The sequence below is a fragment of the Astyanax mexicanus genome, chromosome 20, assembly GCF_023375975.1.
Source record: "Astyanax mexicanus isolate ESR-SI-001 chromosome 20, AstMex3_surface, whole genome shotgun sequence".
NCBI classification, from domain to species: Eukaryota; Metazoa; Chordata; class Actinopteri; order Characiformes; family Acestrorhamphidae; genus Astyanax; species Astyanax mexicanus.
Genome location: NC_064427.1, coordinates 310,001 through 330,478, shown reverse-complemented (window position 1 = coordinate 330,478; position 20,478 = coordinate 310,001). Strand labels below are relative to the sequence as shown.

The 20,478-nt window shown below is 43.3% G+C and overlaps 1 protein-coding gene across 1 annotated transcript in view; it reads right to left on the bottom strand.

Moving 5' to 3' along the window:
* LOC103022748 (unconventional myosin-XVIIIb-like) overlaps positions 1 to 20,478 on the bottom strand; it is a 39,311-nt gene that overhangs the window by 13,010 nt on the left and 5,823 nt on the right. Inside the window, exons 10-36 of the mRNA XM_049469054.1 lie at position 20,478; positions 19,754 to 19,898; positions 19,483 to 19,653; positions 19,278 to 19,368; positions 18,713 to 18,905; positions 18,464 to 18,544; positions 17,992 to 18,112; positions 17,615 to 17,762; positions 17,253 to 17,436; positions 16,841 to 16,991; positions 15,901 to 16,010; positions 15,481 to 15,546; positions 15,124 to 15,252; positions 13,824 to 13,967; positions 13,135 to 13,224; positions 12,695 to 12,814; positions 12,112 to 12,217; positions 11,219 to 11,358; positions 9,836 to 9,990; positions 9,110 to 9,233; positions 7,945 to 8,145; positions 6,784 to 6,894; positions 6,364 to 6,468; positions 3,614 to 3,775; positions 2,082 to 2,195; positions 1,887 to 2,003; positions 631 to 714 (exon numbers count right to left, since the gene is read on the bottom strand). The exon at position 20,478 is cut by the window's right edge and continues 63 nt beyond it. Coding sequence (XP_049325011.1) covers positions 631 to 714; positions 1,887 to 2,003; positions 2,082 to 2,195; positions 3,614 to 3,775; positions 6,364 to 6,468; positions 6,784 to 6,894; positions 7,945 to 8,145; positions 9,110 to 9,233; positions 9,836 to 9,990; positions 11,219 to 11,358; positions 12,112 to 12,217; positions 12,695 to 12,814; positions 13,135 to 13,224; positions 13,824 to 13,967; positions 15,124 to 15,252; positions 15,481 to 15,546; positions 15,901 to 16,010; positions 16,841 to 16,991; positions 17,253 to 17,436; positions 17,615 to 17,762; positions 17,992 to 18,112; positions 18,464 to 18,544; positions 18,713 to 18,905; positions 19,278 to 19,368; positions 19,483 to 19,653; positions 19,754 to 19,898; position 20,478 — 3,364 coding nt within the window. The remainder of the gene's footprint in view (positions 1 to 630; positions 715 to 1,886; positions 2,004 to 2,081; positions 2,196 to 3,613; positions 3,776 to 6,363; positions 6,469 to 6,783; positions 6,895 to 7,944; positions 8,146 to 9,109; positions 9,234 to 9,835; positions 9,991 to 11,218; positions 11,359 to 12,111; positions 12,218 to 12,694; positions 12,815 to 13,134; positions 13,225 to 13,823; positions 13,968 to 15,123; positions 15,253 to 15,480; positions 15,547 to 15,900; positions 16,011 to 16,840; positions 16,992 to 17,252; positions 17,437 to 17,614; positions 17,763 to 17,991; positions 18,113 to 18,463; positions 18,545 to 18,712; positions 18,906 to 19,277; positions 19,369 to 19,482; positions 19,654 to 19,753; positions 19,899 to 20,477) is intronic.

Sequence of the window (20,478 nt, the reverse complement as noted above, 5' to 3'; positions counted from 1 at the left end):
AGTCAGAACAAAACCAACATGTAATATGGAGTACACATAAACTGTAAAACCAAAGAAACATGTAACCTGACTCGACGTAAAACGCACAAGAACCGACGCTACATACACAGAGAAACTGAAGGGCTATATATATACACACACAGAAAGGGAACAGGAAACAGGAAACACCTGGTGACAAGTAACAAGGGGGCGGAGCTACAGAGAGTCACAGGGGAACACAGGGCTGGGGCTGAGACACGGAGCAACTCACAGGGCCATGTGCAGGAGAGCACATGGGGTAAATAAACAAACATGAGGGCAGGAAAAACACAGAGACAGACAGGAGAGACAGAACAGGACGAGAACAGGACTATAGAACTAGTTTTTACACCATTTCTATAAAAAATGTTTAAATACAGGTTATGAAATTGCGGTTGTAATTTGTGTTACATCATTAAATGTGTTTAATTTATTACATTATTATTTACAGTGGTTTTCTCTCTTTAATACAATAAGACAAAAAGAAAAGTGAATGAGCTGCTCAGTTATTTTACCTGATTAAATTGTATTAAATTTTGTATTAATATTCAAAACTGGGAACTGGGTTCCCCTTTACTGTCAGTATGAGTGAAGTGGTTTCTCTGGTCTCACCTGTTCCTGCAGACTGTGCCGCTCTTTCTTCACCTCCTCCAGCTCGGCCTGGAGCTCCCGGATCTGAGTGATGTCACTGGAGGACTGGAGACATAAACCCGAATGAGCAGCTGGATTTATTTCAGAACTGATCAGTTTAGACTGAATTAAAACTGCAGGTGTGAACGGTGCTGAACCGCGGAATTCAGTCTGAGGGGAATCTGTTACCTGTAACCTGCACTCCAGGAATAGAGACGCATTCTGGCAGAGAGACACAATTCAGCACAACACCTGCTGACAGGTAACTTACAGAATCTGGTGCGGTAATGCTATTCTATAAACCAATCAGTGTGAAGCACTGGTGGTTCAAGGGGCCCCAGCTGAAATCTGATTGGCCCCTAAAATGCTGAAATGCCAGTTTCCTGTCACTCATTTTCTATATGTACAGTAAAAATGCACGTAAAATTGGGAAGAATATTATTATTGATTATGAGTTAATTCTGTGCCAAAAGTTTTACACTAAATATAAAATCTGCAATCAAAATGACAGATTATTTATATATAGAAGGAAAAACAAATAAGCAGAAACAAACGAGAGATTCCAGAAGTAAAAGAGTTTTTCTGCAAAAACTAAAAAACACAAAAGTGAAAACAGAATCCAACAGAACTGGCAAAAATCCAAGCATAAATCATTTCAAATAACTGCAAAGGATAAAAAAGTATATTAAAAAATAAGTATATTTAAATATATATATTTTCAATTGCAACATTTGATTCTTAACATTTTGATTGCAGATTTAATGTTTTGGGTAAAAGCACAAAATGAACTCTATAGATTTTACTGTGATTTTAAGCTTTTTAAAATCACATTGAGATGTTTAAACATGGTGAAAATGGTGCTGAAATAACACTCGGCCTCTATATGAGTATTGTGGCTCCTTGACGCCCCCTTTATTCAGAAACATCCTAAACAGTATAGTGAGACTCCGCCCACACAGGTGATGATGTCAGGATGTAGTAAAGTTGTTTAGTGATTTTAATCACTAATCTGCAGTGTGAATAAAACTAACAGAATAAACTAAACCCAAACACACGTCAAGCCTGGCTGTATTCTGCTCCAGACTTTCAGGTGTGAAAACTCACACACACACACACACACACACGCACACACACACACACACACACGCACTCACACACTCACACACACACACACACACACGCACACACACACACACAGAGAAAAATACCCGCAGGTTATTTACAGAAGGTGAATTCACCTGAGCTATAAGGGCTTTGTGTTTCTGCATGATCTCATTCAGGTCCTCCTGGTCCTCCTCCAGCCTCTTCAGCAGGTCAGTCTTCTCGTACTGCAGCTGCGCGAGCTGCTCGTCCACCTGAGAGGCGAGAGCGGCTGTGAGCGAGAGCGGCTGTGAGAGTTACGGTTCAGGATCAGTAGAAACAGAAACTCCTACCAGACTCTTGTGTTTGCAGATGCTCTCCAGCTCCATCTGAGCGTTCTCCAGCTCCATCGCCAGAGTCTTCTGAACACTTTCAGCCTCCAGACGCCGAGCCTCGCTCTCCTCCAGCTACACACACACACACACACACACATAAAAAAACAAAAAAACAAAGGGTGGTTGGAGGCTGGTTGTGCCCTGTTGTACTAAAATATTAAAAGCTTCTACCCTGTTTTTCTAAAATACTTCAAGAATGAAATTAGAAAAAATAGAGGGAATCTGTATTGTGATTATATTGTTAAATATTAGGAAAAAAAAACATATAGGTCAATCTGGTCAAACTGACCAATTTAGGCGTTTTTTCACACCTGTAGTTAAAGTGAACGTTTCTATGGTCCAGATCAGTTGATGAGTTTGTTTATTTGGAGCTTCAGTTTCTCCCTCTGTTTGGTTTGGTTTCACACAGGCATAAACCTAAACACACCAAAATACACACCAGTAATAAACCACGCGAGCACATCGGCTCATCTGATTGGTCAGAGCTGTCTGGTGCAGGAGCGAGAAATTAAATACAGAGAGAAGATTCTGTATTACAGAGTGTATATCTGTATATCTGTACAGTGTGAAACTGCTTTAACACAGAATAATGAAAATTTGCTGCAGCGCTTTTAAACACAGTGTTTTTAATGGGATGTTCAGCACAGAGTCATGCAGCTGTGAGCAGTGAACGCTGCACAGACCACATATGTAAACAGAATGAAGCAGCAGAGACAGCGTGTTATAGCTGTGGTAATTATCTGGCTAATACATCAAATAAAAGGAGTATATTTGATAGCTGGGTCGGAACTAGAACTCCAGAGTTCATTTGGGAACGAGATCACCTCCTCTAGCTGGTCTTGATCCGGCTCAACAGTTTTACCCCAATAAACTTCTATTTTTTCACTCAAATTTTTTCATAATCAAATATTATCATTACATTCACACAGATTACACAACTATCAACTTCTTGCATTATTATTTTCATCAATGAGATTATATTGAAAATCACTGATATGCCATAACTGTATATGTGTGTTAAATGGTGCAGCATTAGGAGAACGCCATCCACAGAAGAGAAAAATAACAAATGCAACACAAAAGAAGATGAAAAGTAATAAAATGCAGAACAGTTTGTTCCACAGCTGCACTAAAACTCCATCTGACAGAACAATGATTCAGACAGCAGAGAAATTCTCTAATATGCTGACAGAGACGCCCCCAGGGCACTTATCTCCCCCAGCCATGAGTCTGAACAACACACAGTGTACCAAACACACTCACTCACACACACACACACACACACTCACTCACTCACTCACACACTCACTCACACACACACACACTTACACACACTTACACACACACACACACGCATACACTCACACACACACACACACACACACACACACACACACACACTCATACACACGTCCGTGCTGTGCTCTGTGCTGGGTGGGCTCTGGCTGGAAGTGATGCTCTGGGCGCTGCAGTACAGATCTGAACTCTACCTGGCAGTGGAGTTTCTCCAGCTGCTCCTTGGTGCCCGGAGCCTGGCACTGCCCAGCCTCATCCAGAGAGGAGATCAGCAGCTGAGCATCACTGAGCAGAGCGTGAGTTCTCTTCAGATCCCGACGCAGACGCTTCTCCACATCAAAATCCCTGTGACCCACCTGAGAGAGAGACAGAGAGAGAGACAGAGAGAGAGAGACAGAGAGAGAGACAGAGAGAGAGACAGAGAGAGAGACAGAGAGAGAGAGAGACAGAGAGAGAGACAGAGAGAGAGAGAGACAGAGAGAGAGAGAGACAGAGAGAGAGAGACAGAGAGAGAGACAGAGAGAGAGAGAGACAGAGAGAGAGACAGAGAGAGAGAGAGACAGAGAGAGAGAGAGACAGAGAGAGAGAGACAGAGAGAGAGACAGAGAGAGAGAGAGAGAGAGAGAGAGAGACAGAGAGAGAGAGAGACAGAGAGAGAGAGAGAGAGAGAGAGAGACAGAGAGAGAGAGACAGAGAGAGAGAGACAGAGAGAGAGACAGAGAGAGAGAGACAGAGAGAGAGACAGAGAGAGAGAGACAGAGAGAGAGAGAGACAGAGAGAGAGAGACAGAGAGAGAGACAGAGAGAGAGACAGAGAGAGAGAGAGACAGAGAGAGAGAGACAGAGAGAGAGAGAGACAGAGAGAGAGACAGAGAGAGAGAGAGACAGAGAGAGACAGAGAGAGAGACAGAGAGAGAGAGAGACAGAGAGAGAGAGACAGAGAGAGAGACAGAGAGAGAGAGAGACAGAGAGAGAGAGACAGAGAGAGAGACAGAGAGAGAGAGAGAGAGAGATAGAGAGAGAGAGACTTTGAACGTACTGCTCAGTTAAATAGAATAGATTTGTGTTTAATCTTCTTTTTCTATTTTATTTAAGTAAAATACAGATTTAAAATACTAATAGAAAACCAGATAAAGAAGGAAATGCCATAGAAAGAACAGTAGAGTATAGTATAATATAGTAGCTGTAGCAGCTCAGAAAATGATGCTTGTTCTTACAGCCTACAACACAGTAGAGTTCAGGCAGTTCATCATCATAATACTGTAGATCATCTACAAGTTTTACCTAATGTAGCCCAGGGGGGAATGACTACACACTGATGGTGAGTTTCTGTCAGACACTGAGTCAGAATGCAATGGAAAATAATCTGTCAATGGCAACTCAAACTAAACTCAGTATTTATAAGCTGATTTAACTCAAAGATCTCAGTTTAAAGGTATATGTTCCCATAAAACAGACTTAATTTATTAAAATTTGAGTTTAAACTAATCGTGTGGTTTATAGAGTTGGAGTGGGCCGGCAGAGGAAAGGCTGGGCATCGTCAGTGATGTCACTTCCTGTTTTTTCACAGCTGTTAAAAAGACCTGAAGGTCAGTGAATCCTGTTACAGCTGATTAAATTGTGATCTGATATGGTGAGCTGGTTGGGTCTGGTGCAGCGGTGCAGCACTAAACGCACCATTTCTACTTTTTATTGAGTGAAAAAGAGGAGTTTTTAATATTCACTGACATCCAGTATTAATCCATAGTTAAATATATTCTATGACTTTCGGGCACGCTGCCACCGTGCCAACTTTTATTACTGTGCCCACCGGGGCCAGCTCACTTTATTTCAATCACAGAGCAGCGAGAGCCAGTTCAGAGATAATGTTCCCAGAACACGCCGGACTGGCGGGTAATGATGAAATGCGGGGGGGTAAAGCGGCGGCGGGGGGGGTAATGGACTGTGAGCTGCTGGAGGAGAAGAACAGAGTCGTAAAGAATAGGGAGGACGCTGCGCTGTGATTGGTGCAGAATCAGGCCTGAGGAAAGAGTCTGGTCAGCTGCAATCCATACAACTGGGTAATGGGAATGAGCAGAACACTGACAGGTTAACACACACACACACACACACACACTCTATACACACACACACACTCTATACACACACACACACACACACACACTCTATACACACACACACACACACTGATAAGAACATTGGTGGCTATAACTCCACGCTTGGCTACACAGCAGGAGAATGCAAGTGACCCTCAGATGAGCTGAGTCTTAATAATTATGATTCCAATAACCTTCAGCATGTGGAGGTTACAGTCTGCACACACTACATCACAATGCTCATCACTATCTTACACCCCACCAGCAGTCTATTCTCACTCCTATCTTCCTCCTGCCTGGTTTAAACAGCAGCAGATCTTCTGAATATATCTACACTGATGGGCGTGGTGTTCTGGAAATGAGGTGTGTTCAGGTACATTTCTGGAGTTTTATCTTGTTTATCTTGGTAACAGAAAACACAGGAGCTCCACTGACCTAATACAACCTAGACAGACGCCAACAGTCAGACGTTCATCGCTATCTCGGTAACACAGGCGCCGTGCCGAGCCGAGCGTACACCCCCACTTATTACACACACATGAACACACAGCAGCACAAACCCAACTTTTACATCAACAATAAACAGAATAGTAAATAAAATAACATTGCTGTTCCCGTAAATGAGCTGCTGGAGCTCCTTCACAGTGTCAACCAGCAGCTCAGTTTCCTCTGCTGAGAAGAGTTTGTTGGACACGTCCAGGTAGCTGCACCGTTACAATAGCAATCCACCAAAGACAGAGCTCACCTGATCTACTCTTTTTGTTTGTAAATAATATTAAATATGATACAGTGATGTGACGGGGGTGTGACTGTATAGGACAGGTGTTGAGGGTGTTTGGCTGGTGTTACCTGTTCACACAGAGTGGCGATCAATCCCTCCAAATCATGCTTCTCATGTACCACCATCTGCTTCTCCTCATACTCCTGCTCCAGCTGCATCTCCAACTGCCTCAGCTGCACACACACACACACACACACACATCATATCAATACCTTATCAGGATATGGACACTGTCCTAGAGATACTGTATTCTAGGGCTGGTCGATATTCTAAAACAATCTTCAAATATAAGATTTTCGAGATTATGATTTTGTTTTTTGGTAACTAGATTTTTATAAAACATATTTTTTATTTATAAACAAAAAGCACCTTTAAAATTATGTGCAAACTATTATTGCCTTTATATTAAATTTCCAACCCACTTTCCAGTATTAAAAACACAACATTTCTGACTGTTTTCTGTTTTTATTAGTCTCCTTCGGTCTCACCCGTCTCTGTGAAGACTTCTGCACGTCCTCCAGCTCCTCGTCTTTGTCCTCCAGCTCTTTCTGATGGATCTGCTTCATTCTCTCCATCTCCATCTCCAACCGCAGATGGATCTTCAGGGAGCAGATAGACAGGAGGGTGGTTTAGAGGGTTGGGGGGTGGTTTAGAGGGTTGGGGGGTGGTTTAGAGGGTTGGGGGGGGTGGTTTAGAGGGTTGGGGGGTGGTTTAGAGGGTTGGGAGGTGGTTTAGAGGGTTGGGGGGGGTGGTTTAGAGGGTTGGGGGGTGGTTTAGAGGGTTGGGAGGTGGTTTAGAGGGTTGGGGGGGGTGGTTTAGAGGGTTGGGGGGTGGTTCAGAGGGTTGGGGGGTGGTTTAGAGGGTTTATGGGGGGGAATCACTGAGTCATCCTGCTTTACTGTGCTGCAGAGCGACCTCATAAACCCCAGCGTGGAGCTCATCACTGCTGCAGCTCACAGCCGTGTCCAAAATCTTTTAGCTCAGGAACTTTATTAAGTGTCCAATCACAGCGTAAAGCTGATGAAGCTCCGCTCACCGCTGCTGTTTTTAGATTAGTAATCAGACCGGCGCTGCGGGACACTGCGGGACGCTGCAGGACGCTGTGGGGAGCGTAGCGTCTGATTAACTTCAGTATCTGTTTTTATTGTAATGGGAGATCTGGAGAACCTCTCCTCTCTTCTTTAAGAGAGTTTAATCTTCTGAAGTCTAGAGTCTATTCTTCTCTTATACAACACAATATACAGACAAAAGTACTGGGACTAGAGCTTACTGTAGATCAGGATCCAAGCCGCCACCCGACCCGCTCCATAAGCCCATTATGAGCCAGAGCCCCATTTAAACCCCACATTTTTCTTTTTATCATTTTATTTCTAATTTTCTCCCCAATTTTGCTCAACCAAATAACCCAACCCACTCATTAGGTATCTCCCTATCACTAGTGATGCTCCAACACCAGGAGGGTGAAGAAGACTAACACACACCTCCTCTGATACATGCAAAGTCAGACTCCCCCTCTTTTTGAACTGCTGCTGATGCAGCATTGCCGAGTAGCATCACAGCGCTAACGCTGGGAATTCACAGCCCAGCCGAGTTTGGGTTGGGTATTGGGTCGGGCTCTGGTAACCTGAGGGGAAAGTGGGCGCGGTTACCTGCTCCTGCTGCTGGATCTTAGCGCTCATCCTGGTGATCTCCTGGTTGATCTCCTTCTCCTTGGTGTCCAGTTCCCTCAGCTGCTTCTTCAGTTCCGGTACCGAATCAGAACTCAGGTTCAGAGGAACACTTAGATCCCGGATCTGAGCGCACAACTCCTCCTTCTGCTGCTGCAGGTGATTCACCTCCACCTGACTCTCCTACACACACACACACACACACACACACACCACACACACGGACATTTTTACACTAATGTCATATGTTACTTTACAACATGTGTAATAATGCCCTGCTAAGTGCAGTTCAGCCACTGACCTAGTCTTAAAACTGATCTAGTCTCTGTAAAACACCAAATCCACCGGAGATCCTATTTAAACCTATAGTTACACACAGAGGAGGGTAGTCCAGGTCCAGAAAGTAAAAAATCCACCCCAGGGTTTTGTTGGCTGAGCTGCAGCAGAGCCGTCCAGGCAGTTGGAACAAACAAAACCCCGGAGTCGATTTTTATTTTTAACTAGTGTAAACAGAACTGTTCTAAACTGTTTTTACACCTACCTATCTCAATTGTACTTGGCTGGTGGTGTTTTTCCTCCATAGACTAATTCTACCCATTTGTTTCTTAGCTCTGAATTACTGGGTAAAGTATATAAACACTGATGTGTTATTCGCACAAATAACAAGGAATGAACTGCATGCTGTTCCTAGTGCTGTTAGTTGTCTCCTATCTGACGAGATGGCGTCGCCGCCCGGCTTCAGCTCTGCCTGTGGGCGGTCCCGATTCGAGGTGGGCGGGGCCATGAATAGTAATTGACGGGTTGATGTAGACACGGTGCTTTTCCTGATCGACTCTTTTTTTGCTGAATATTTTCTTTTACTAGCTGCTGCAGAACAATGAGGAAGAGGCTGAGGAAGAGTTTCATCATGTGCAGCATCATAAACAACAATAAAATGTGGATTTTAGCAGAAGGAGAATTTTAAAAGGTCAGTAAGACTCGTGGCCATGATTCCATCAGACCGGTGTATCTACACACAGGTTCTTATCAACACTAAAAACGCTGCGTAACGCTGCATTAAATAATGAATGTTAAATAATATCTTCAGAGGACAGAGCAAGATCACGGGCGGAGTCACATATGGTGGAGGCGTGACCCTGAGCCGTACCTTCAGGACCCGACGCAGAGAGAAGATCTCGCCCCCCAGAGCCGTGCTCTCCTGAACCGCCCTGTCCTTCTGCTCACGCTCACTTTCAGCCTCCTCCAGAGCTCGGGTCAGCTCACTGTCAAACCTGCACACACACACACACACACACACATTATACACACACATTATACACACACACACACACACACACACACACATTATACACACATTATACACACACATTATACACACACACACACACACACACACACACACACACACATTATACACACATTATACACACATTATACACACACACACACATCATACACACACACACACACACCATACACACATTATACACACACACACACATCATACACACACACACACACACCATACACACATTATACACACACACACACACCATACACACACACACACACACACACACCATACACACACACACACACCACACACACCATACACACACACACACACCATACACACACACACACACCACACACACCATACACACACACACACACACACACACACCATACACACACACACACACACACACACACACCACACACACACACACACACACACACACACCATACACACACACACGCAGGAGACAGGAGACAGGAGACGGGGGGTGAGGGGACATTAGCGCAGTGCTGTAATGAATGCTAATCACCGCTATGCTAATGTGACATTTGGGCTGAGGGGGGATCAGCAGACCTGCGCTGTTTCCGGTCGAGCTCGTGCGCTCGGGCCTGCAGACTGTCGATCAGCACGCGGGCGTCCTGCAGGTCAGAGGTCACGCGCCGACACTGACGCTTTAGCTCCGCCCCCGAACGCTTCGACTGATCCAACTGCGCCTGAAGATCCAGAACCTGCAGCCGGACAGAACCAGAGACACCCAATCACACAACAGAACACACAGAGAACACAGAGAACACAGAGAGAACACAGAGAACATACAGAGAACACGAGGAACACAGAGAGAACACAGAGAACACAGAGAGAACACAGAGAACATACAGAGAACACGAGGAACACAGAGAACACAGAGAACACACAGAGAACACAGAGAACACACAGAGAACACAGAGAACATACAGAGAACACGAGGAACACAGAGAGAACACAGAGAACACAGAGAGAACACAGAGAGAACACAGAGAACATACAGAGAACACGAGGAACACAGAGAACACAGAGAACACAGAGAACATACAGAACACACAGAGAAGAAAGAGAAAACAAGAGACACCCAATCACACAACAAAACATACAGAGAACACAGAGAGAACACAGAGAGAACACAGAGAACACAGAGAGAACACAGAGAGAACACAGAGAACACAGAGAACACAGAACACACAGAACACAGAGAGAGAACACAGAGAACACAGAGAGAACACAGAGAGAACACAGAGAACACAGAGAACACAGAACACACAGAACACAGAGCGAGAACACAGAGAACACAGAGAGAACACAGAGAACACAGAGAGAACACAGAGAGAACACAGAGAACACAGAGAGAACACAGAGAACACAGAGAGAACACAGAGAGAACACAGAGAACACAGAGAACACAGAGAACACAGAACACACAGAACACAGAGAGAGAACACAGAGAACACAGAGAGAACACAGAGAGAACACAGAGAACACAGAGAACACAGAACACACAGAACACAGAGCGAGAACACAGAGAACACAGAGAGAACACAGAGAGAACACAGAGAGAACACAGAGAACACAGAGAGAACACAGAGACACCCAATCACTCAGAGAACACAGAACACAGAGAAAACAGGACACAGAGAACACAGGAAACAGGCGCCACCCAGAGGCAGCAGGAGGTTAGCATAAGAAAAATAGAATAAAAACAAATCTGTGTGATGAAAAAATATCATGCAATAATAATATTTGTATTTCAATAAAATGTGCTTCACAATAAATCGAGTTAAACCTGATATATGTTTATATTTCTCTACATCCAATCACAATCAGATGTGGAGTAGAGACTTCAGATGATTGTGTATAAATGTAAAAATAATTACTCCAGTTAAAATATTTATTTGATTTCTTCACTCCTCTGGTCTTTTGTACCTTGGTGTCCAGAAGTTCTCGAGTCTCTTTCTCCGCCTCCAGTCTCTCCTCAGTCTGACGGAGACGCCGCCTCAGAAACTCCACCTCCGTCTGCGCGCACTCCAACTGCAGCTGCAGCTCACTCTCTGAACACACCAGCACTAGTGAACATTTACACACCTCATAAATACACTATTATATCATACTAACAGTTTAACTTATACTCCTAAATTATATCAAACACCACAGTATTCAGATTTTAAATCATTCATTTCATAGATAAAATCAAATCTGATACATGTTTTTATATTTTTTATATGTTTGGATTATATGTGCACTGCATGCTTCTAAAAATATATAATATATATATACAATTCTATTTGTGTTCTGTATGTCTAACCTCTTAATATCTTTAAGATTTCTAGTCGAGCATACATAAAAAGCTTTTAAGTTGGATAAGAAACGTTATCAAAAATCCTAATTGTAAGTGTAAAAGAAAATACTTTACGGATTTAAAGTAAATCTGCAAATTGTCAAATTATAATAAATATAATTGGAGGTTTCCTGAACTGTAATTTTTACATCTTTATTTTTAAACCTGCAGAAATTGGGTTTAATTCCTGATTGTTTCTGATCTGGAATTATTATTAAGTGCAGTAGAGAGAAAACAGGAGCTTCTCCAGGTGTCTTGTGGGAGATGTAGGAGGACAAACCCTCAAATTCACAGAATATAAATAACTTATTTTACTGGAGAAAAAAGGGTTCTGTATCACATAAACCTGCAGCTCAAATACAGGACAAGACATATTAACTGATGTAATTAATAAAGACCTGACATAAGAAATTCAAAATATAATTCAAAATAAAAGTCATGCATGTAAAATGTTAATTACATGTTAACTGTGTAGTATTACCTGTGGCCACGCCCCCTAAAGCCTCTTTACTCTTAACTCTCTGTTTCTCCTCCTCCAGCTGCTTCTCTAAAGCCTCCAGCATGACTTTACCCTGATCCAGCCTCGCCTACACACACACACACACACACACATACACACACACACACACACACACACACAAATAATGCAAAGAAAAAAACAAACAAGTTCATATTCATAAAGTAGTTTTGAATATAGTTCAGAAATCAATATTTGGCGGAATCACCCTGGTTTTTAATTTCAGTTTGCATCATGCATGTTCTCTTCCTCCACCAGTCTTACACACTGCTTTTGGATAACTTTATGCTGCTTTACTCCTGGTGTAAAAATTCAAGCAGTTCAGTTTGGTGGTTTGATGGTTTGTGATCATCCATCTTCCTCTTGATTATATTCCAGAGGGTTTTAATTTGGTAAAATCAAAGAAACTCATCATTTTTAAGTGATCTCTTATTTTTTTCTGATTGAGAGAGGTTATGTTAACAGTAGTTAAAGTGTAGAAGGTGAGATGATGAGATGTTGAGATAATGAGATAATGAGATAATGAGATGTTGAGATAATGAGATACCTGTAGCTCTTTGTTCTCCTTGGTTAACCGAAGTCTCTCTGATCTCTCGGTGTCTAAAGCCTGGCTCATCGCCTCGCCACGAAACCGCTCATCACTCAGCTCAGACACCACAGCCGTTACCTGCTCACACACACACACACACACACAGAGCATTAGCCTCGTCATTACCGTAATTCATCACTGTCTGAACTGGAGGGCCATCCATTCATCAGCTCTGGTATCAGCGGGATTACAGCGGTACGAGTTTATCTGAGATTATCATAATGCAGATTTATTAAAGTGGATTCATCAGTCCGGCGCAGGAAGAGGGTCAGATATCTGAGGGAGATTCCTGTCATTTAAAGGTCAGGAGTGTTCGGAACAATGATACAGCAACAAACACACACACACACACACACTGAAACACACACTGAAACACACACTGAAACACACACACAGACCTTGGTCTCCAGGTTGTCTGCAGTCTGTCTCAGTTCATTCCTCTCTTTCTCAGACTTCTCCAGTCGTCTCCTGAGGGCCGTGATCTCATCCTGCGTTCACATTTACCAACAAAATCAGATCTTAAACTCAGTTGAAAAGAGAGGAAGACAAAAAACTGAAGCTACAATGAAGCTAAATGCAGTTAAATAATAAAAAATAAGCAATAATACGCTCGAGGTTCGCGCCGTAACGTGCGATATCGGAGAGACCTAGTTACAGTGCCATTACCGGCTGATAACAGCACTCACTCACAAACAGGGTCAGAACTAATGGTGGTATAATAATAAAATATATTTGTCAAATTTATTTGATATTGAGATACCTTCCTTCTTAAAAAAAAACACATTAGTGAAAATTTGTGAATAGTAAGATTTTTATTTGGCTCGTTGGCCCTAACGCTTCCATGCTGTAATGTTGAGTTGAGTGTTGTTTCTACTTCAGGGCAGTGGGCGGGGCTAAGCTACAGTTTAATAGTCTTGTGAACTTTTCTATTGGCTGGTTCATGGTTTATCCAAATAGTATTATGTGCAACAAAACATTTTTTTTAAATGTGATGTCGACTGTAATTGTCACAGGTGTGAAAGGGTTAATAACAGATAATAACAGATAATAACAGGTAATAACAGGTAATAACAGGTATGGTAAGTACCTCCTTGGCTCGCAGCCTGTGGTCGTCCTTGTTGACGTCCAGTAGAGGACGTACTTTACACAGCAGCTTCCACCAGTTCCAGCGAGACACGGCGGCGAGAGCGCGAACGTTCCTCTGAATACAGCTCACCGCCATCTGCTGCACCTGATCTCAGAACAGCCACACTGATCATCACACACTGATCCTCACACCTGATCCACACACTGATCCACACACTGATCATCACACACTGATCATCACACACTGATCCTCACACCTGATCCACACACTGATCATCACACACTGATAATCACACACTGATCATCACACACTGATCCACACACCTGATCCACACACTGATCCACACACTGATCATCACACACTGATCATCACACACTGATCATCACACACTGATAATCACACACTGATAATCACACACTGATCATCACACACTGATCATCACACACTGATCCACACACTGATCCTCACACCTGATCCACACACTGATCATCACACACTGATCATCACACACTGATCCACACACTGATCCTCACACCTGATCCACACACTGATCCACACACTGATCATCACACACTGATCATCACACACTGATCATCACACACTGATCCTCACACCTGATCCTCACACCTGATCCACACACTGATCATCACACACTGATCATCACACACTGATCCACACACTGATCCTCACACCTGATCCACACACTGATCCACACACTGATCATCACACACTGATCATCACACACTGATCATCACACACTGATCATCACACACTGATCCTCACACCTGATCCACACACTGATCATCACACACTGATCATCACACACTGATCATCACACACTGATCATCACACACTGATCCACACACTGATCATCACACCTGATCATCACACACTGATCATCATTGTTGTTTTATTCTATAAACTACAGACAACATTTCTCCCAAATTCCAAATAAAAATATTCTCATTTAGAGCATTTATTTACAGAAAATGAGAAATGACTGAAATAACAAAAAAGATGCAGAACTTTCAGACCTCAAATAATGCAAAGAAAACAAGTTCATATTCATAAAGTTTTAAGAGTTCAGAAATAATCAATATTTGGTGGAATAATCCTGGTTTTTAATCACAGTTTTTTTTCATGCATCTTGGCATCATGTTCTCCTCCACCAGTCTTACACACTGCTTTTGGATAACTTTATGCTGCTTTACTCCTGGTGCAAAAATTCATGCAATCTCCCTCTTGATTATATTTATTTATTTATTTATGTTTTATACAGCATTATTAGAACAGGTCTTACCTTCATGCGGCGATACCTCTGACGGGCCAGGTGCCCCAAACACGAGGCCTGCATCTGAACCAGCCAACTACTGACCAGCCCCTCCCTCTGCACATCCAGAGACTTCAGCACTCCACACTTCATAAACACCTAAACACACACACACACACACACACACACACACACACATTAAAACACAAACACACACACACACACACACACACATTAAAACACACACACACACACACACACATTAAAACACACACACACACACACACATTAAAACACACACACACACACACTCACACACACACATTAAAACACACACACACACAGGAAACACGTCCACCGCTGCTGCTGCTAGGTGTTTATTCTCACCCTGCTCACTCCCAAAACGATGCTCTTCTTATCCAGATCCAGCTCCATCAGTAACTCCTCCACCGCCTGAAATCAGGGGATAATCACACACACACTCTACTGAAGACGCGATTGTGATGCTATCTTTCATATCAATGAGGTCTAATCAATAACCTGTTCCTCTAAACAGGTTTATTTAAAAAACTACTTTTAGATCTCTACAAATTTAAACACCTACAAATAGAGATTTGAATTGTAATAATAATATTACTAATATCTAAACTAGTCAGAATTACAGTGGAGATATCTGTTATTATATTTTATACTAATAATAAATTAACTATCCAGTCTATAACTGAAGTTATATAAAACTATAGATAATATTAAGATGCAAATAAATGGGAACATTAATTAATCAGAATTATATGAAGAACTTCAGACCTTCCTCTCGTCCGGCGTGATGAACACAGAGCCGTATCTCTTCATCACCGGAGGAGACAGGGCCTGGTAGCGGCAGCGGAAATCACTCAGAGACATGTGCTCCGGGTAGCCTAGGAAAAGAGAGCAGCCACAATGAAAAGATTATTTCCTTAAGTAATAAAATAGTTTTAAAAGATGTCAGTGGTTGTGTGTAACTGGTAAACTAGCTGTGTGTGTGTGTATAGTGTGTGTGTGTATAGTGTGTGTGTGTGTGTGTGTAGAGTGTGTGTGTGTGTGTGTGTAGAGTGTGTGTGTGTGTGTGTGTATAGTGTGTGTGTGTAGAGTGTGTGTGTGTGTGTGTGTGTGTGTGTGTGTGTAGAGTGTGTGTGTGTAGAGTGTGTGTGTGTGTGTGTGTGTGTGTGTGTGTAGAGTGTGTGTGTGTGTGTATAGTGTGTGTGTGTAGAGTGTGTGTGTGTGTAGAGTGTGTGTGTGTGTGTGTGTGTGTAGAGTGTGTGTGTGTGTGTAGAGTGTGTGTGTGTGTGTGTGTATAGTGTGTGTGTGTGTGTGTGTAGAGTGTGTGTGTGTGTGTGTGTGTGTGTATAGTGTGTGTGTGTGTGTATAGTGTGTGTGTAGAGTGTGTGTGTGTGTGTGTGTGTGCGTATAGTGTGTGTGTGTGTGTATAGTGTGTGTGTAGAGTGTGTGTAGAGTGTGTGTGTGTGTGTGTGTGTGTTGTGTGTGTGTAGAGTGTGTGTGTGTGTGTAGAGTGTGTGTGTGTGTGTGTGTATAGTGTGTGTGTGTGTGTGTGTAGAGTGTGTGTGTGTGTGTGTGTGTAGAGTGTGTGTGTGTGTGTGTATAGTGTGTGTGTGTGTAGAGTGTGTGTGTGTGTGTGTGTGTAGAGTGTGTGTGTGTGTGTGTATAGTGTGTGTGTGTGTGTAGAGTGTGTGTGTGTGTGTGTGTGTACCTGTGCGGTACAGCTGCAGGGCAGGTAACAGGTGGGTGGAGTGCAGTTGGATTCTCAGCGCTGGAACATCAAAGCCGCCTCCATCTGTCCTGGCGCTGATACACTGCAGGAACACGGGCTGAGCTCGACGAATCAGATTCACCAGAGCGTCCTGCAGGGGGTGGGGCCAAAAGACATACACTCACATGCCAAAACTAGTAACTAGTATTAGTATTATGGCTTATGATTTCTGGCATGTTATTGTGAAAAGAGTGTGTGGTGTTTGGGTAAATGGGGTTTGGGTGGTGTTAGGGTGGGGTTTGGGTGGGGTTTGGGTAAATGGTATTTGGGTGGGGTTTGGGTGGTGTTAGGGTGGGGTTTGGGTAAATGGTATTTGGGTGGGGTTTGGGTGGGGTTTGGGCCGGTTCCTCACCGCCTGTAGTTTAACAGCGATGCAGTGCGAGTGTCTCCTGAGAGCCGCCATTCCCCCACTGAGGGTCTTCCTCACCGTCCCGCTGCGCTCCAGAGAACGCTGAGACCCCCCCTCAACACCCCCCAGACCCCGACAGAGGGGGGGGACCGAACCCCGTGGCCCGAACACCGCCTTCACCACCCCGCTGAGAAACAAATACACATAATTTTATAATCCATAATCCATATACTCTATATTAAAAATTAACCTGTAAAGCTTAAAAATGCAGACAATAAAAATACATTAAATTAAAGAGAAATTAAAATAAAAATGAACAAAAACATAAAAAAAGAAACAAAGTAAAAGATGAAATCAGTTCGTACACGGTGGAGTTCTGCAGGATGGAGATGGCGTTGAGGGCAGATGGATTGTTTTGGACCAGAGAAAACCAGCCGGAGAGATCATATCGAACCGGATCAGAACCCATCAGATGAGCGATCTCACACTGCAGAGGCTGCTCACACTGACGCACTGCAGATCAGAACATTCACTATTAATCACCTCTAAAATCACGTTTATTACTCTTTTATATTGTATATAGAAACGTAGTTCAGTATTTTATATGTAATTGAGTATTTAGTTGAATATAAAATTGAGTATGTAGTTGAGTATTTGTAATTGAGTATATAGTTAAGTATGTAACTGAGTATGTAGTTGAGTATTTGTAATTGAGTATGTAATTGTGTATGTATTTGAGTACCTGTCTCACTGAAATACCCGCATATCCTCTCGAGAGGTGCGCTCTCTGTTAAACCCGGAGTCGACATATCTTCATCTAACACCCATAACAGCCCCCGAGAATCTCCCTCAGGACCTCGCACCTACACACACACCACACACACACACACACACACCACACACACACACACATGTATGTCTATATAAGCAGATTTCTTACTTTATCTCTTGTTAGAGTGTAATGATGCTCTGTGGGTCGGTATGAGGAGCACAAATAGGAACCAGAAAACTCCATGTTGGTCCAACTGATGGACGATCGCCTGAGTTCTTCACTGCACACGGGGTCTAGGTGGGGTTAGTGTGGGATTCAGGTGGGCTGTAATGATGAGAGACCCACCTTAACCCACCTAAAACCCACCTGAGACCCACCTAGCCCACGTTCCACCCACGTGACCCACAGCAGCACTGGGTGGTGCAGAGAGTAAGAGGGTTACCTGAAGTCCGGGCTGGTCTATAGCGCTCACCACCTCTCTCGGACTGATCTCCGGACTCTCAAAATCCACCTGTACACGCTCCTATACACACACACACACACACACACACACACACACACATCACACACACACACACACACATCACACACACACACACACACAAACACACACACACACCACAGTATTAACAGGCTGCGCTGTATTCACAGTATAGATAAACACACACACACTCTCTCTCTCTCTCGGTACCTGTGTGTATCTGTGTTTGGTGCTGGTGAAGGTGTGTGTGAAGCAGTGCTCCAGCAGACGCTCCTGCAGGTAATTATGGCAGAGTTCTGAGAACCCGGCGGCCCGGTCCTCCCCGCTGTGTCTCGGGTTCCGCAGACCCGGAGCGTCCACCACCATCACCGAGCCCAGAGTCAGCTGCTGAGAACTCAGAGCCCTGCGGAGACGGAGCACAATAAACTCAGAACCCAACAAAACCCAACAGAACCCAACAAAACTCAACAAAACTCAACAAAACCCAACAGAACCCAACAGAACCCAACAGAACCCAACAGAACCCAACAAAACTCAACAGAACCCAACAAAACCCAACAGAACCACAGAACCCAAGAAGAATCTGAAAACCCAAGAAGGGCTTCATCACTAAGCACTAATCACACTGCAGTATTCTCCACCTAAAACAATCATTTAATTACATTATAACTGTAACTTTATAATTAAACGTATAATAATACAACAATAATAACAATATACGTGTTATGTTATTTAAGTGTTTATATAGTGTGTGTGTGTGTGTGAGTGTGTGTACCTGTTAATCAGAGATACAACAGCAGTAAAGAGTTCCTCATAAAGTCCAGCAGCCATCCCCTCCACACACTGAGCCGCACTCAGCTTAGGACCTGAAACACACGATTACCCATAATAAACCCTGCATTAATATTATATTTATATTAAATATATCATAATATATAATATGTCATAATACACATATATATTGTATGTATTTATCTGACCCTCCTCCTGTTCTTCGGTGTTGTGCCGCTCTCTAGCGCCGCCGGTGGCTCTCTGCAGGAGCTGCCGCAGGTGATGTTTGAACACGGCGGTGTGAAACTCCTCCCCCTCGCATCCCAGAATCCTGCTGGCTTCCTGCGCACTCTCAAAACTCATAAACTGCTTCCGGCCCACTGCAGCAGAAACGACAGAGTTACACTCCTTCATTCAGAAATCAGATTTAATACAGACGCTGTATTTAATACAGATTAAACACAATCAGAGATTAAACACCTTTACAGACTCCGGCTACACCCAGGTGATAAATCCCAGCCAGGACGTGCCAGATCGCCCGCTGCTCATCAGCTGAGAACCCCAGAGCGTTCATCGCCACCAACAACCTCCCGAACTCCACCAGAGCTCTCTGCTTCTCATCCACCTGCAGCACAGTTACACCAGTTACACCATGGAGATGGAGATGGAGATGGAGATGGAGATGAAGATGGAGATGGAGATGGAGATGAAGATGAAGATGGAGATGGAGATGAAGATGGAGATGAAGATGGAGATGAAGATGGAGATGGAGATGAAGATGGAGATGAAGATGGAGATGAAGATGGAGATGGAGATGGAGATGAAGATGGAGATGAAGATGGAGATGAAGATGGAGATGGAGATGAAGATGAAGATGGAGATGAAGATGGAGATGAAGATGAAGATGGAGATGAAGATGAAGATGGAGATGAAGATGAAGATGGAGATGGAGATGAAGATGAAGATGGAGATTTCGCATTTTTGTAAATGAGAAAAGATAAGAGATCAGAGAGGGGATATATTTCATAACTCTTCTGTAGTCTTTTCAGTTTGTATATTCTATACAGTTCTAAGGTCGTGTTAAGGTGAAAAAAGATAGTTTATGTTTTTTCTCTGCTGTTAAACATGGTGGCGGTGGGTCTTAATTACCGTCTTCAGAAAAGAAAGAAACAAGTTAAGAATCATCTCTTCTCGTCTGTCTCACC